The sequence below is a fragment of the Pristis pectinata genome, chromosome 16 (assembly GCF_009764475.1).
Source record: "Pristis pectinata isolate sPriPec2 chromosome 16, sPriPec2.1.pri, whole genome shotgun sequence".
NCBI classification, from domain to species: Eukaryota; Metazoa; Chordata; class Chondrichthyes; order Rhinopristiformes; family Pristidae; genus Pristis; species Pristis pectinata.
The window spans coordinates 31,825,163-31,842,412 of NC_067420.1; the positions used below are offsets into that span (position 1 = coordinate 31,825,163).

Genomic DNA, 17,250 nt, shown 5'->3' on the forward strand with positions numbered 1-17,250 from the left:
GAGGGATATTTGAGTAATTTGTCATTTTGGATTCCACTTTTCATCTGGTGACTGACGAAGGTTGCTAGCTGTTCTTGTCCTACCTTGATTTTATTCTTTTTGTACCTTTTTTTTAATTGCTGATGTTGAAACATAGAATTTCAATAGGGATGCTAATATGTGTATTAAACAGCTGACATAGTCGGACATTTTACAATTTCAATTAATTTTAATAACTTCAGATTATTCATTACAGAGAAGAGGAAGAACACTGATATAGATCTAATTAATGTATTAACTTTAAATTCAATAGAATGAAAGATTGTTAATGAGATTTTGTTAACTGCTCTTCTGAGGCTTAAAAAAGCTAAAATTATTGCATACAGTTGTAGGAAAAAGGAAACAGTAAAACTAAAATGCTGTAGATAATCAGTGAAAGGAGAGGTGTTTGGGTCTTAGGTTATTTTGGTGTGTCATGTTACAATTACAGAATAATGTATTGAAATAAGGTAGGAGTTTGAACTGTAATGTGAGTATAATTTTAAAATGAAATGTGCATTGCAAAGTATTTTTCTCACATGATATAGGCAAAGGCATTAACAAAAAGTGGCACTGAAATTAAGTCACCATGAAATCACTGCCAGCAATCAATCTGCATTGATGTTTCTTCAAAATGCTGCCCCAAAATGCTCAAAACACTACAAGATTGAAGTATTGAATTATTATTCACTGAGTTGTACAAAAATGTCAATTCCAGGTTAGTGAAAAAGTCCAGTGGGTCCAACAGTTATACTGTTATGATCAGGTCGTCATGTTGATACCATTGATATCGGTTCTTTTTAGTGCTATATTTCTAAATGAATTGGGCACATTAAGAGTGAGATTCAGTTTAATTGTCTTACAACAGTGGGAGTCATGGAGAAATCTCCCTCGGATTTTTAAATTTTTTTAAAATCTCCCTTGGAAGTTGGCATTAATCATGGTTGAGGTTGGTGAACAGATGGATTTAATGCCTTTTTATTCATTTCCTAAATTAGAATGATCCTATAAGAAGAATATTACAGTTCAAGATTTACATTATATCTTCTTATAAATGTTGACCAGTTTTGGCACGTGTTTGTGTTTTATGAAAGTATCCTTTTAAGCATGTTTCTTCAAAATTGTTTTCTTTTGCAGTGGATCAAATTGGGTGTCAACATCTCTAATTTCACCTTTTCACCAAGCACTATTATCTTCCACTTGGGTCACGCTGGTGAGTTTGCACTTCTTGAGAAACAAATCATTTTAAAATCTATTATATTATCCATTGTACATTAAATTCAGTGTGTGGTCACACATTTACCTAAAAATTCCTAAATACTGTTAGAATGATATTGTTCCTGTCATCTATACTCTGTGTGAAGATGTCACCTCTCCCATCGCACCCTGGGTCACACCTCTTGCTGCAATTTTAGTTTAATTCTGAATTTAGCCATTGGGTTCCTGCACGTTACTCAAAATACTTTCTAGGAACTATTTCAGTTGTCATTTATTTTCTATAAAAGTTCAGTTCCAATATGACAAAAATAATACAGAAAAAATTGCATTAGTCAAAACAATTTTCATAAAGCACAACTTTTTGTGCATTATGCAAAGAAATTTATCCTAAAACCCAGTTATTAAAGGCAACATAGGATTCGGGTGCATGGGTCACTCAATTTTGAAAAATGTTCCTGATCTACTATGTGTATTTTCACAACTTTCTTTATTTTTACTTATGAGCATTATCTGTTTTGATTATGTGATCCAGCCTAAATTGTACATGGTAATATCCAGCAGCCAAAGGAGTGACAAAATCATGCAAATCTATATTTGGTAAGCTAAGGAGAACATGGCTTATTTTACAGACAGCTACTTAATTGTGGTGGTGTAAAGTTTTAATTCTGTTTAAGCTGGTCTTCCACAAACTCTCAAAGCTGTAATATGAAAAAATGTTTTCCTTGTCATGTATTTCAAGAGAACCAGTGAAATAAAGTACTACACAAGAAAGTTGGAGTTTTAATATAAAGAATTGAACTGTTGATGAATTGAGAACTCCCGGCAAGTACATTGTATATCATCATTTTGGCCAGGCCATTTAGTGGTACATGTGCCTGTTAGTAGTTTTGATTCAATGTTTATTCAGTATAGGACTTCTACAACCATTTTAGCCAGTGTAAAATTTCCCCTTGCCCTGCTTAATTCCAGGTATGCTGGGACTGATGTATGTATATTGGACTCAGCTGAACATGTTCCAGACTCTGCAGTACCTTGCTGTGCTTGGCAGCATCACGTTTTTTGCTGGGAACAGAATGTTAGCTCAAAAGGCTGTGAAGCGGTAAGAAATTCTCATCCAGCTCAAGTGTCCTTTGCATCTTTATAACTGTATTTTTAATTGCTCCAAATGTTTCTTTTGTCACTTTAGGTATTACAATTTTTTTAAACACACAAAGAGATGGCCTTTACCTCTCATCACCCTAAATTTACAGGAGCTTGCATCCAACAAAATTGAATCCAGATAATGATTCTGATTTAAATGTTCTGACTGATAAAACCAGATGGCTGGGATTCCATTGTGTCTCATTGCGCTTGGAGTTACCACCTTCTAATTATAAGTTAACTATAATTAAGAAGATAGAAGACTTTGGATTGTTCTGCATGATGTTGATCAACAAATATATACAAGAATTGAAGGAAAATACATAGTTGATGTAATTTTGCACATTATAATGATTTAATCCTAGGAACATTGTAATCACCAAAAACTAGGCCATTGTAATCAGAAAACTAGCATTTAATGTTTTCTTGGTATTGGCAATAGAAAGTCTCATTCAGCAGAACATTCCTATCATCAAAAGTTGAGTGCAATATATTGTGGTCCTTCACCCTAAAATACTACTTTTAAATGCAGCATTATCCCCAAGCTAGAAATTGAATCAGCTGCATCTATCCAGAGGCAGTTTTAGCTTTATTAAAACTTGCAAACTGAGTGACCCCAACATGTATGGCAAGCCAAAGAGATGACTGGCAGTCAGGCAAAAATGACCATAGCCATTTTGGCTTGAACAACAATATAATCAACATAACTAGAAGAGTTTGGTTTGTCACAGGAGAATGGGGGCACCATAATCAGCAGTGCTGACACCAAACGCAGGCTGGCTTTGCAAAAAATCTTTGCCTGTCTGAAAAAGAGCACTAAAGGCAGAATAATGGGCAACCTTGAAATTGACTCTAAAGTGGATCATTTAAATCAGGATATTTTTACTGATGCTGCCTGCATTGACTTGATTGCAGTATTCAATGTGAACATCAATTTTATGGAAATTAAAGCCAGCCAAAGCCTAATTTTGTAAGTGCTGATTCACTTATTTTAAAATATAAAATGCAAAAACATTTGCCTTACAACTGTTTGCCATTATTGTGTGAGGTTCTAAATGTATCCACATGTGTTTCTATCTGTTTCAGTGTAGGTATCCAGTGGCTGAAGTTTTATAGGATTAAACTCATGGTTCATTTACTTCAGGAACTTCCAGACTGATTCAGTTCTTGCCTTTGAGATGAAAGTGTCATCTCTTCTGGTGGGAGTGTAATGCAAAATGTTAAGAATTAATATAGTCACTGATGTGCACATTAAGAGGGAAGAAATTCTAGTGACAAAATATTCCCATTCCTAGCTTTTGTTTTGACTGAACAATTGAGTAAGTTGATAATGGTTACAAAGAAAGGAAAAGTATTCTGTGGTGGTGACACTCCTCACCATGATGAACAATTTTAACTCATTGAGGGTCTACAGAATGAAATATTTCATTCTAATACCACATTGAATCATACTCGATAAATTGGTTGGAGAAACCTTTTTGCTTTGCCTCCTGGGGTGGCCATTTCTACAAATGGATATAGAATTCTGCAGCTGATTGGTGTACCCTGTATTTGTATGGTAATTGTTTGGAAGTTAGATGAGAAGCATATTTAAAAGTGCGCTTGATTGTGCATGATAAATTGATTTTAAAGTATTGATAATTTTTTGATTTTGTTTTAAAGATTTTTTTTACCACTGTTGTAAAACTAAGGCAAAGTGAAGGACAAGCTTTCCTGCACAATGCAATAGATAAGCTATGTTGAGCGCAACTGCTCATTGTATAGTACGCTGCTGTACTGAGCAATTTCAAATGGTGTCACTTAAGTGTGATTTTATGTATTTGACATTTTAATGTAATCAGCTTTGGAAATCTGAAATGTTACATTTGTTGTATCAATTCAACCATTAACTATTGTATTAAGAGTAACTTGCATTTTAACGTTGTCTTCTTGCAAGGCATATTGATCACTTATGCACTCAAGTCAGTTGCAGTGATTATGGCCTTCCTCAATACTAGTTTCCCACCCCCCTACCCCAAATGACACATTTTTAAAAGCTTGATGTTTTACCTTTGGTCGACCTTTCTGTGTATCGTGCCCACGCAAATCAAATGAAATGGGTATTTGTGCTATTTGAGGTATTTCAAGTAACATTCAGCATTATCATACAAACGTAACTTGGTGTTTTTTTTATATACATGAATACCAGTCAAGTGTTCCCTTAAAAGTACAATTCAAAACCCTGGGTGTTGAATCAGTATGCTAAAGCCGTGTGCTATGCTCAACTCATTATTTAGAGCTTTACTGAGTAGTTAGAGTAAAATGCTTCATTTAGGTTAATCCATACCACTTGAATTTGAAAGCACCTCATCCTTTTATATATTTTAACTTAAATAATCCAAGGCTCTTCAGAAGCGTAATCAGTCTAAAATCAACAAGCCCAGGGAGGGTAATCAGAGGCATGGTGAAATTTACAGAAGATCTTGCAAGGAAGAAATGGAATTTTAAGCATGACGCCTAGAAAGCATTGTTTCCTTTTTGGGGTTGTGAGTTGAGGGCTTTCCAAGAGGCCACAAAGAAGAGGGCACAGAACTTGAGAGTGGTTTACAAGCTGGAAAGGATGGGAGAGATGGGAATAGCCTGACAATGAAGGTATTTTAAACACAGGGTTGCGATTTTAATTTTGAGATATTGGGGCCCAGAAACTGAAGATAAATGGAAAGAATTTGATTTGGGTTAGAAGGCAGCATTCTTGTGGGAAATGAAGGTATGATATCAGAAGCTTGGCTCGGTCAAAAAAACTGTAGTTCATTTTGAGACTTATCTGTGGCAAGGGTAATTCAACTTGAATGGCTTGGCATTTTGTTATTAAGCTTGTATTGGAACTTGCACACAGTAATGTTTAAACTTGTATTTTGATTGCTTAATCCACCAATGTTAGCTCATAAGCAATGAAGAATTATTTGAGTTTCTATTTAATAGTCACATTTGCATCTGCAAAAGAATCTAGGAATAATGAAGTTACTATGGTTAAGTATTTTCAAAAATATTTCCAATGTGTCCGCTATGAATCTGGTTTTAAAACTTCTGAAGATACTGACATAAAGAAAACATATTTCAAAATCTTAATACATAGATTAGGAATTGATAATTTGAGTATTTATTCGCAATGCACAGAACATTGCTCATCTTTTAATATGCTTAATTTGTTACTTTTGCTGTGTTTTGTGGGGGGGTTTTTTTGCCTCCTTTTTACTTTATGTTTGAAGATTATGATGTATGAGAGACACTCTACATTGTCCACTTGCAAGTTACCATTGCTGGTGACCCTTTGACAGTGTTGCCGCGACCTCAACCATAGCCAACCACAGAGTTACCCAATTCTGTTAACTGCCTTTTATCTAAAGATGAGTAGCCAATGGATTTCCCTGTTTTGGACAACACACACTGTTGCAAGCTCTGATGACTCTCATTACCCTAAAATGAGCACAAAGGATCACACCTCCAACCACGCTGGCCCATACGAGTCAAGGCAACAATGTACAGTCTAACTTCATGGAGGTTGTGTGTATGACCATTTATAGAATCAAATAGCACAGAAGGAGGCTATTTAGCAGTGCACATCTGTGATGGCAGTTTCAGTGCCCTATCCAGCTACAACCACTCATCTGTGCTTGCCCTCTGCTGTAGATTTTTCCTATCCCTTCACTTTGGAAGTTACTACTGAATTTCCTTCTGCCTGTCTTTCAGATTGTAACTCAATGGCCTGTATTTTCCTGAGTGCGGCCTGCTGATTCCAAATGTTTCAGAGTCATAGAATCTTAAAGCAGGAAAAAGGCTTTTCAGCCCATTGAGTCTGCACCAACTACCAAACACCATTTGCATTAATCCTACACTAATTTTTATTTTATCCTCCGCACATTCCCACCAAATGACCCACAGATTCTACCACTTACCAAACACTAGGAGCAACTTCTACTGGCCAATTAACCTACCAACTCTCATATCATTAGAGCTGAGTGGAATCTGAAAGACAAAGTAAAGCCATGCATTCACAGAGTGCAAGTTCCCCACAGACAGCACCCAAAGGCAGAAATGAACCCTGGTCACTGGAGCTATAAGGCAGCAGTTCTGCAAACTGCCAATTTGCTGCCACAGGTTCATCATTCCCTCATTTACCTTGATTGAGAAATCTAAATTCACTGATTTACGTTGTCTGGGAATCCAGCAATCAGGTCCTTACTGGCAGCAGGCCTCCAACAGCATAATGAGGTGAAGTAGAAGAGCCAGAATAATCCTACCCAAACTACTCCTCTGGACATGTTAAGCAGACAGTGCCCTAAACTGGCTTTGCCATCAAAGCTATCAAAGTTTTTTCAATATCTAGCATTCAGGAACATTTTTAAAAACTAAAAAAATTAACTTAATAACTGTTGTATTTTAAAAATTACTCCTGATTTCCCCCTCTTCAACACAGCCTGACAATCCCCACTCAGTCTGCAAACAGACTTTACAGTCTAAATGCTGGGGAATTGCAGCAAGTTCCTGCTCAACCGTCCGACTCTTTGGGGAATCCACTGGTGGACCATGGCTGGGAACTGGCTGAGCTCTACCGGTGATTAAGTTCAGAACTTCAATCTTTGTTTGGGAATTTTGAAATTTGTCACTGCTCACAGAAAAGCTCAGTAATATCCAAACTAAGGTATCTTTAATACATTTCCCCTTCCAGTTATTCTTCATGGTCTTCCAGTTACTGGCTTTACTACCAGTGGTAAACAGATCCTCTTTATTCTGTCAAAGCCCCTATTCAAACACTTCTGACATGTTACTTGCTAAGGAGAACAGTCCCAGCTTCTATTGTCTATTCACAGCACAGAAGTCTCTTATTCCTGGTGTTAATCTGGTAAATCTTCTCTGTTCTTTCTCCAGTGCCTTAATCCTCCACATATAGTCTGGTAACTGGACTTTGATCCTCCAACTGAGGAATCTTGAGTGATTTTATAAAGGTTTAGTGCATCTTATAACTTTTCTATTTATGCAATCCTGGCTGGCATATACTTTGTCTTCTCAATTTATCCTGCACTTCAGTTTCCTTTGCTAATCTTCATAACCAAGCAGTGTAACTGAAGTAAATGTTTGTTTATGCTGCAGGGTGCTTTACAGATGACTGATTGTATCATGTTGATGAATTCCTGTTGGATATATAATATTAGTAATGCTTTTGAAGGTAGTGCATTTAGAAATAGATTACCTGTGTAGTCTCTGAGGATCTTTTGAGCCATGGGGGAAAAATCTATTTTAAAGTGTGCATTCTTTCAAAATAAGGCACAAGTATATTTATCATATTAGACAGTGTTTTATGTTCCAAAACCATTCTAATAAGCTTCAATGGTTAGTTTATTCAACACAATAAGAGAATGTTCTTGTACAATGCTGTATTAGAAGAGAAGTCTTCACCTAATAGTGTAGTCCGTAATCAAGTTGTTTGATGCAGTTCACTGCAGTGCCACTGGCTTAAGGGGAAGAGGTTTCCTGTTGTAATTGCAATCCTGCTGGAAGCAGGTAGAAATAAAGAGGGCAAAATGGGGCAGGCTGTGATTTCTGAACCCTCCCCTCTGGAAAAAATGATTGAATATCTTACCAACAGCCACTTTTTAACAGTTCCTTGGGTGAGGTAAATGGGAAGCCAATGGGATTGTAGACTCGTGAGCATCTTGAGCACAATAGGCAAACATTTTGGAAAAAGTAAGAAGTCCAAAATGCACTTGTATTCGAAGATTGTTATGACTCCAGACTGAGTCAGTACTTTCGAGAGGAAACATTTGGGTCTGGAATTCACATTTGGCTTTTAAATATGGTTTATTAAAATGTTTGTAACAGTTTCAAATTTAATTAAAGCAATATCTTTAAATTTGTTCATGTATAGTAAGTATATTGTTAGAGGGGAGAAAAAGCTGAGAGTGTTCCCAGCAGAAAATACATTGGGAATTTTGTGATTAAGAAGGACTAACGAGAGTAGAAAGCGAACTTCCAAGTATTTAGTTTATTGCAAACTTTAGTGGTTTGATTCTTGTATGTACAGTTATAAACTCTCAATCTATCATCAGTGGCACTTAAATGAAGAATCTAATTCTGTGAACTTTAACATGGTATTCCTCTGCTCTTAAGATCTTTTGCCTTTTCTAAATCTATATTCCTCTCTCCTTTGCCAGGATTGCAGCAGAACAAAGCAGTAGATTGGCAAAATATAGGACTCTTCGGTAGAAAGGTTTCTAATCAACTTAACCCAAGTAAGGGTTTTAAATGCATCAGCTGTGTATGTAGAAAATGAAATTTTCTGTGCATGTGACTTGTTAAATGTTTTTCATTTCTGCTATGCATGGCAAAAGATGTGTATTTGAAGTTAATGGTAAAATCGTATTACTTGTTCATTGTCAAAGTGAATGTTGTGGCTGTTGGGTTCATCCAGACTTTCATTTGATGTGATCTGGATCAGAAGTACATTTTCTGCCATTTTAATGTTTATTTTGATATTCAATACTCATTGAATTTCTCTTCTTGATCTGGTATCTAATACAACTTGAAAAGAATATCTCAATGTATATCCCAACATATTGGTTTCCATTGTTGAGCAGGGAATTGTAGAATTATATTTAAATATCTCTCAAGATCCTTCATCATTAAAGATCAATATGTACTGCTGAAAATTAGAAGCTTTGAACACATAAGATGATCATTGAGTCCATTGTACTCATGCTAACTCTTTAAAAGAGCTTTACAATTAGAACCATTGCTTGCACTTCCTCCAGAGTTCAAAAAAATTGTTTTCTAAAGGCAAATGTCAAAGATGCATGTGAACTAAATTAGATAAGGGATAGAGAGTAAACAAACCAGAACCAGACTGGAATGTATAATGTTTTGTGGCATGTGACATTACATATTTCCATTGACATATGTTGAAAAATGCATGCTATAAATTATACTAATTTGATCAAGAATTGGAAAGCAGGGAAGAGTAATGCTACAAGGGTTGGTATTTCACAATGGTGATGTGAGGATAATTACGGATAACAAATAAAACTGCAGATGCTGCAGTCTGAAACAAAAACAAATGCTGGAAGAACTCAACCAGTCACGCAGCATCTAAGGAAAGAGAAACCAGTCAATGTTTTGGGTCAGTGACCCTTCAGAATGGGGGGGGGAGGGGTGGTGGGAGGGGAGGGAGTAGGGAAGAGTAGGGTGTAAGACAAAAGACTATATGAGAATAGGTTAATACAGATCAGGTGATAGGAACACAGGTATTGACTGTTAGCAGGGCACTTTAAAGAAACAGAATGAGAAAGGGATAGAAGCATGATCGGAAATGATGAGAGCAGTTTAGCTGAAGGTGGAGAATTTAATGTTCATTCCAAGGGGTTGCAAAGTGCCTATCAAGTGCCTTGATAGTTAGTTAAATAGAGCTTGGAGCAGACGTATTTGAACAATTATTCTACCCTTAATCCAGCTTTCATTGAATGGGGCATGTTTCTCTAGAGTCGATAAGTTTCAAAATTGGCTGCATGTTGTGTTGCATTTTATGTTTAAACATTTGGATGGTGTTTTATTTGTACTTTTTTCATTTTACAATGGGACACAATTATTCAGGAAAAGTGGCTATCATAATCATTCTGGCATTCATGTCAAATTGTTTGAATAAATCATTTCATGTTTCAATTCTCTGCATCAAAAGAACTGTATTCCATTCCTGGTACAAAATAATTTCAAAGATGTGCTCTACACTTTTCCTTTTCTTAAAAAAAACAATGACTTCCTCGGAAACTTAAAGCAAAGATTGCATTCTATAAATCAAAGTGACTTAAAAACTTACTATATTTAGTCTTTATTTTCCTTCGAGGCTGCTTCATGTTGCATTTTATCTAATTTGTGTAATTCCACTAATTTGATAAAATGGCCGATAGGTACTACCTTGTAACCATGATCCTGTTAAAAGATTCTAAATGTCTGGACGTTTTTAATTAACTAATCTTGGCTTTGTTATTTTTAAAACACCAATGTGATTTTAAATTCAAATTGTACTAACATAAGTTAAACTTTTATTGGCATACTTCCCTTTCAGCCTCCATATTTTCATTTTTCTTAAATCCTAATCTCAAATTTATTGCTTTGAAAAGTTTGAGGCCTATGAATCTTTTCAAAATGGGAACTACACAAAAATTCCAATTGGTGCTGGACTGACTGATTTTCCAGACTTACGGATGTTAGTCCTAGTAATACCCCAACACACTTTTAATTCATAATTTTTAGATGTTGTAGTGAGTGGGAAGGGAGTGTGGGAACCTGGGCCCTGGTGAATTAAAAGGAGCACAGGAAACATCACCTGGTGACCCAGATGTCGAACCATCAGAATTTCCAAATAGATAGCCGATTACTGGAGCTTTACATTATGGAAAGTGTTACAGGCTCATGTCACTTGAATCGATCTTAATTCACTATTGTTCTTAGATGGTTTTTCATGACAGACTATCGTTACAGCAAATGACTTGCATGTTCTGGAGTTCGTGTCCTTTTTTTTTCCTCCAATGTCTTAATCTGGTTCTAATTAATGTTTTATTTTGTATTCATTCAAGGGATGTGGGCTTTGCAGGCTGAGCCAGCATTTAATTAACCATCCCCAGTTGCCCTTGAGAAGGTGGTGGTGAGCTGCCTTTTTGAACCTCTGCAGCCTTTGAGTTGTGGGTACACTCACAATGCTGTTAGGGAGAGAGGTCCAGGATTTTGACCCAATGATGGTGTAAGAATGGCAATATATTTCCAAGTCAAGATGGTTCGTGGCTTGGAGGGCTGCTTTCAGATGATGGTGTCCCCATGCTTTTGCTGCCCTTGTCCTTCTAGCTGGTGGATTTTGTGGGTTTGGAAAGTGCTGTCTAAGGAATCTTGGTGAATTGCTGCAGGGGTACAAACTGCTGCTGCTGTGTGTCGGTGGTGGAGTGAGTTAATGGTTGTGGATGGAGTGCTTAGTAAGCATGCTTGATATGCACACCATCCTAGTTTGCATTTGTTTCCAAAAAATGTATCATTACTTGGTTCAAATTTTCTTGCAAAAAGCATGTGATGGGTTAAGAACAAATGGGCCCAACTTTATAGCTTTGAGGATCTCCTAATGTTCTACTGTACCTGCAACTGCAGATTTGGCCAACAAGACATGAAGCTTGTAGGTACTGAACTGAGTAGGGGCAACATGTGGACCTGCTTTGTACTGAGCCCTCGCTTCCATATTCCTCCTCGCCATAATTCCTCTCAAGGTCCACCTAACATCTGAGCTAGTGACTAAATTTCAGAAGACTTTGCAAATAGACAAGAGTTGAATGTTCATGATTAGGGCATCATTACTTCTGCTTGTAGCTGGCATTCACCATGTGCAAGCCATTATTGAAGGGCTGCATGAGTTTATTACATTGCTGCATTTGGTGCTTCATGCAGATATCTGTGTATTCTAGATGAATCTATCATTGCAGAGGCCTATTGCATTGTGCAGCTCCTGTTTGAGATGGACTCCAATTTCTCTGTGGCTCTTGAGATGCAGATGAACAGAATTTGGACATGCTTCCTGCTTCTGCAGGCCCTACACTGCTCCCCTTGTCTGCCTTTTCTCATGTGATTTGTAAGTCACCAAGTAAAAACCCAACTATCCTTAAAACTCAGCAAATCAAATAGCATCTGTGGGAAGAAAAATGGTCAATGTTTCAGATCCAAAGTGAGAGTATGAGTTGGTGCACTCTTGAATCCTGTGACTGTACCTTCTGTGAGTGAGCTCTGGGTAGCTGGTGTTATTCTACTGCACCACCTTGAGGACACACAAAAGCCTGTGGGCAAGGCAAGTTGTGAATTAGAACACAAATTAATTGTCACTAGTTTGACGTGTTGCTGAGTCCAGTGCTCAAAGAGATTCCATTTCTCTCCAGAGCTGCTACTCTCCATTTCTTTGCTTCGCCCACCATAGTAACCTAGCTCGTACAAGAAGGAAAAAGACAAACGAGGGTGTTGGCAGGTGTTGAAAGGATGGATGGAGAGCATTTGTTCAAGGTGACTTGACAATGCATAAAGAATGAGGTTGACTGTCGGTTGTGGCTGCACTGATAGGGATGTGAGGAAGTGCTCAGATGACAACTGAACAGCTGTCCCTGCAGTGTACACTGGTGAAGAATGATCTGCTGCTGTGAACTTGAGAAATGAGACCAAGCGTGTTGACGAGTACATGCACATTCATTTACATCCTAATGAGCAGATCTGCAGAGAGCAGCTTGCAATGAGTCGCCGCGCTCTGGCACCATCTTGCTTCGTAGAGAATGTGTGTGGACGTTCTTTTCCTTCCCTGAGTCACTTCTGGCATTGAATCCCATGCAACCTTGATGCTGGCCTGTTTCTGGCAGGCGGTTTAATCCTGTGGTGGTGAACATTATCTGTTTGCATGCACTTACAGCATCCAGCATCAAATCCAGGAAAATGTCACTGAAGTGAAGTACAGTCACTGAGAATCTGTACTTCAAAGTATCTTCCAAACAAAATAAAAGAATCCTTAGAATTCTGGGTTGAAATCAACACTTGCATATACTTATCATGTCTTAATGAAATTGGATGAGACATCTGAAGGTGCGTCAATGCAAGGGCTGTGTTGAGAAATCACTGACAAATGCAGTACATTTACTTCCAGGTATTCCAAGTTTGACCAAACACTTGCTCTGCCTCACAAACACCGCTCGCTTTGTTATGTTCACAAATTCAGCTCCGCTTCACATTCTGCAGTGATCAGATTTGAACGTTTGTCTCTCACTGAATGAGCAATGTAGTTAAAAGGGTGGGTGGGGTGTTTAAAGCTATGTATTATAAAGTGGTTTCTATCAAAGGCTTCTGAAGGCAATCACTGTTAGACCACTGGCATATTTGGATAATTGCCTCAACAGAGACTTAAAAAAATGGTGTCTGGTTTGATAACTATGAAACAATCAGGGCAATTGTGTGTTTCATGAGAAGTGGCTGTCTAATCTTTTGTTTTGAAGTTTTTGCCATGCTTAAATTCCTAAGATTGTGTTAATTATTATAAAGATATTTTGATTAGGAAGTTCTGTTCAAAAGAGGGATGTTTCACAGGGGTGTGATGTATACCATGCATAAGTATGTATGACGTAATGCAATAAACAGTCATTCATATCAGAAGAAGATTGTTGAGGGTTGAAATCAGAATATGTAAAACTAGATGACTGGAGTAGAAAAATAAGTCTGTTATGGAGAGAGGAAGTCTCAAAATAATTTGCTACCTTTAATGGTACAGGGAAAGTAGTTTAGTCACTGACCAGGAAACAAACAAATTGAACATATTTTAATTTGGTGCAACTTGCAATTGTATGTTAAGAACCAGCAAGTTAATTTGCTAAATAAATCTGATTTTCTTCTTTTAGAGCAGGGAGTCAATAGAAGCCCTTGAGGAAGAAAATCTGAAGATGAAAACTATTTCTAAAGCCTGAAGATGTGCCACCAGATTTTTTGAAATCTGATTATAATTTCCTTTCTGAAGTGGTGAAGGTGGTTTTTTTTTAAAGTGCACTGACTTTTTGGTCCATGTGAGACCACCTCTGATTTTTGGAAGTAATTGGCTGCACTTCAGAGTGTTAGCTTTCCTTTTGTCTCTGATGGTACATGTTTTGTAATATCAATTTGTTTTCTGCAATAAACCTAAGCAGAAAATCAAATATTCTCATAATCTTTATTGATCTCTTCAGTAATCTTTAAAGTTTCTCAAGTATGCGGTGGTGAAATGCTGCCACTTGTTTTACAGTGTGATTAAGTGATTGCTAGCCAGTGCTTTTCCTTTCTTAGACTATCAGTAGAAAGGCCGCTATTTATTGTCCCATCACAAGTTGCCTTTAAAGGTCGGGATATATGTAAACCACTTTTTATAAAACAAAATGTGCATGTCCTTCCAATCTACTTGGTGAAAGTTTGTTAAAGGACAGTTGTGATGGTTAGAACAAGTGGGATAACAATAACTTGACATGTATATTAAAATGTTGATAATTACATGCAATTGCTTGATGGTTACCCATACAGTCATCCCACATGTTCATCCTTTGCATCACCAGCACACAGTGCCTGTTAGTTTTTCCCATCTATAAAATGCACTGCAGTTGTTCACTTTGGCTTTTCTGACACCCACCAAGAAGGACAAAGACAACTGGCACATGGGAAACCTGGAGGTGGTGATATTCCCTCCAATTTGCACGCCATGCTCATTTGGAAATATATCATTGGTTCCAACATTGTTGCCGGGTCTAAATCTTGGAACCCCCTACATAACGGTGCCATTGTAGTATCTCCAACAAAAGTATTGTGGCAATTCGAAAGGACAGCTCACCGCCACCACCACCTGATGGGCAATAAATTCGAACCTTGCCAGTGATGTATGACTCTTGGAAAATTGAATAAATAAAAATGGAAGAAAAATGTGCAATATCTTGTGCAATCTCAATGCTATTGACTCATCCTTATTTTCAATAGTAATCAAAAGAGAGTTTATTTTAAAATCTTTAACGTACACTCATTTCATGTAACCCTGCAGGATTAATTAATGTACCTGGACTCTGCTTTCCTGGACTCAAGTTGCATTAAAGCCTCTACAATTATTTAATTTTCATATCTAGAATATTTGATCAATTCAAAATTGCAGTGGGCACTAAACTCTAGAATTGCATCAAATGAAGTATCAAAATAATGCATCTCTGAGCTTCCAATGTTCCAGACACCTTATCTTGTATCTGGGCTCATTACAGCCTTCCGAACAGATAACTTGGTTTCACTGTTGTATCGGTACTGGCCCGTTCTGCTAAAGGTCATCAAACTATAATATTGACTCTGTTTTTCTCCTTCCATTTGTAAAGACTGACTGCAGGGCTTTTCCTACAGCTTTTCCATTCTCGTTTTCTGCCTCCCCCTGCCCGTGTTGACTTGCCAACTGGATGATTCCATCTACAGCTAAGCCTGGCCTTGCCCACCCTTTCAGAGAGGTTCCCTTTGCCCTATCCATCTCTCCCACCCTTCACCTTGAAAAGTTAACTATTTCTCTTTTCTGCCCTCATGGTCCTCTTTGCTTTTAACCACTTCATCCTTGGTGCCAGGGCATTTAGTTGGCCTGGTCTAATCTCTGAAATTCCTGCCTTAAATCTCTTTTTAGATCTTCCTGAAAACCCACATCTGCTTTTGGCTGCAACAGCTTAAGTCGACAAAAAGGAAAATCATGGGTATAAATGGTGAACAGCCTCACCATCTGTTTGCACTTGGCAGTGGTTAATATCACCCTCAAGGGCGCTATTGTTCCTCAATGTTACTTGACTGTCCCATAAAGTCATTGGGTATAAATTTGTGTACGCCAGTTCTTTAACTAAAAGTTAGTGTGGAGTGTATAATTTTGAATGATAAAAATGAGTTTGGAAATATGAAATAGAGGCAAAAGCTGGAAATACTCAGCAGATCAGGCAGCATCTGTAGAAAGGGAAATTGCCCTACATTTGAGGTAAAGTTTGGAGTTTCACTGTCATAGTTGGCAGTTTGCAATATGTCATTTCAGTCATACACTCCAATACATCAGTACAGGTAGAGAAGATTAAGTCTTAAAAATAAAACATTTTTGAATTCATCTACTCATTAGGTACATTTTCTGAGCCAATGAAGATGGACTTATTCATGATGAGAATGAATGTAGCAGTTAATGGAGTCCTCCACAAATGCCATTTCTGAAGAGAGGTTTTCAAAGGCTGAGGGAGATTAGGGAGGTAGCTAGATGTAGAGAGTCTGGGTAGTGAGGCACATTTACCAGGGGTGGAGTGGAGGGAACATATCCTTGGAGCTGATTGCATGTAGGGGCGTGTAAAAAGAAGACATTTGGCATAGAAATAACTGAAATTAAGGATTTTAAAATGAATGTGATCACAAACTAATCCAAAACTAATGGAAAGGTGGAAGAGCATCTTTAATATAGTTTAGCTGTATGTATTTATTATGTGGGAAATCTTTTATTCATTACTGATTTACTTTTCCTTCTTTAAGCAAGTTTTGTTATTGTGCCATTCATTCTTCCCCACCCACTCACTGTCCCATCATTTATATTGAACTATCTACTTAACTTTGAAGTAACTGTTTCCTAGGGAGGGGCAATTGATGGATTTGTTCTTTGGACTCACCGCCTTCCCTGTCCAAATATTCTCCACCAGCTAATTTGATAGAGATCTTGATGCTGTATTTTCAGTTCCTTGTTTCATAATCTGCAGTATTTCTGTTCCTGGATTCCAAGTATCAGATTTCAGGGATAGATCACACAAATTGGAATTGTGTTCCCTGAATTTAGGTTCTATTAAAAAGAAGGGTATTTAGGGGTATTTATTCTTTCATTATCACTGGTTCGATAGAGTGGGAGTAGGGCAGACAACTGTTCAAGTCAGCACCACTTCTAGTTTAATTTGTCAAAATGGAATTTATCTGTGCCCATACTCAAGAAGACCTAGGCTGATAAGTAGCAATTAGTTTTCACATCTGGCAAGAAAAATTCATACCACTCAATTGCCAGACAACAAGCATCTCCAACAACAGTATAATCTTCACCTTGCCAGTGAGAGTGGCAGGCACTGTAGTGTAGTGGTTAGCGTAACGCTTTACAGCGCCAACCACTCAGGTTCAAATCCGGCCACTGTCTGTAAGGAGTTTGTACGTTCTCCCCGTGTCTGCATGGGTTTCCTCCGGGTGCTCCAGTTTCCTCCCACATTCCAAAGACATACAGGTTAGGAAGTTGTGGCCATGCTACGTTGGCGCCGGAAACATGGTGACACTTGCGGGCTGACCCCAGAACTC

At 37.6% G+C, this 17,250-nt stretch overlaps 1 protein-coding gene across 2 annotated transcripts in view; it reads left to right on the forward strand.

Annotated features, from left to right (window-relative positions):
- rpn2 (ribophorin II) overlaps window positions 1-14,102 on the forward strand; it is a 43,436-nt gene extending 29,334 nt beyond the window's left edge. The window contains exons 15-18 of one of the 2 annotated variants that reach the window (XM_052031159.1): window positions 1,156-1,231; window positions 2,206-2,335; window positions 8,568-8,645; window positions 13,812-14,102. In XM_052031159.1, the coding sequence (XP_051887119.1) occupies window positions 1,156-1,231; window positions 2,206-2,335; window positions 8,568-8,619 (258 nt within the window). In that variant the 3' untranslated portion in view covers window positions 8,620-8,645; window positions 13,812-14,102. The remainder of the gene's footprint in view (window positions 1-1,155; window positions 1,232-2,205; window positions 2,336-8,567; window positions 8,646-13,811) is intronic. The other variant, XM_052031160.1, reaches the window with a different exon arrangement.
- The last annotated feature ends 3,148 nt before the right edge of the window (window positions 14,103-17,250 follow it).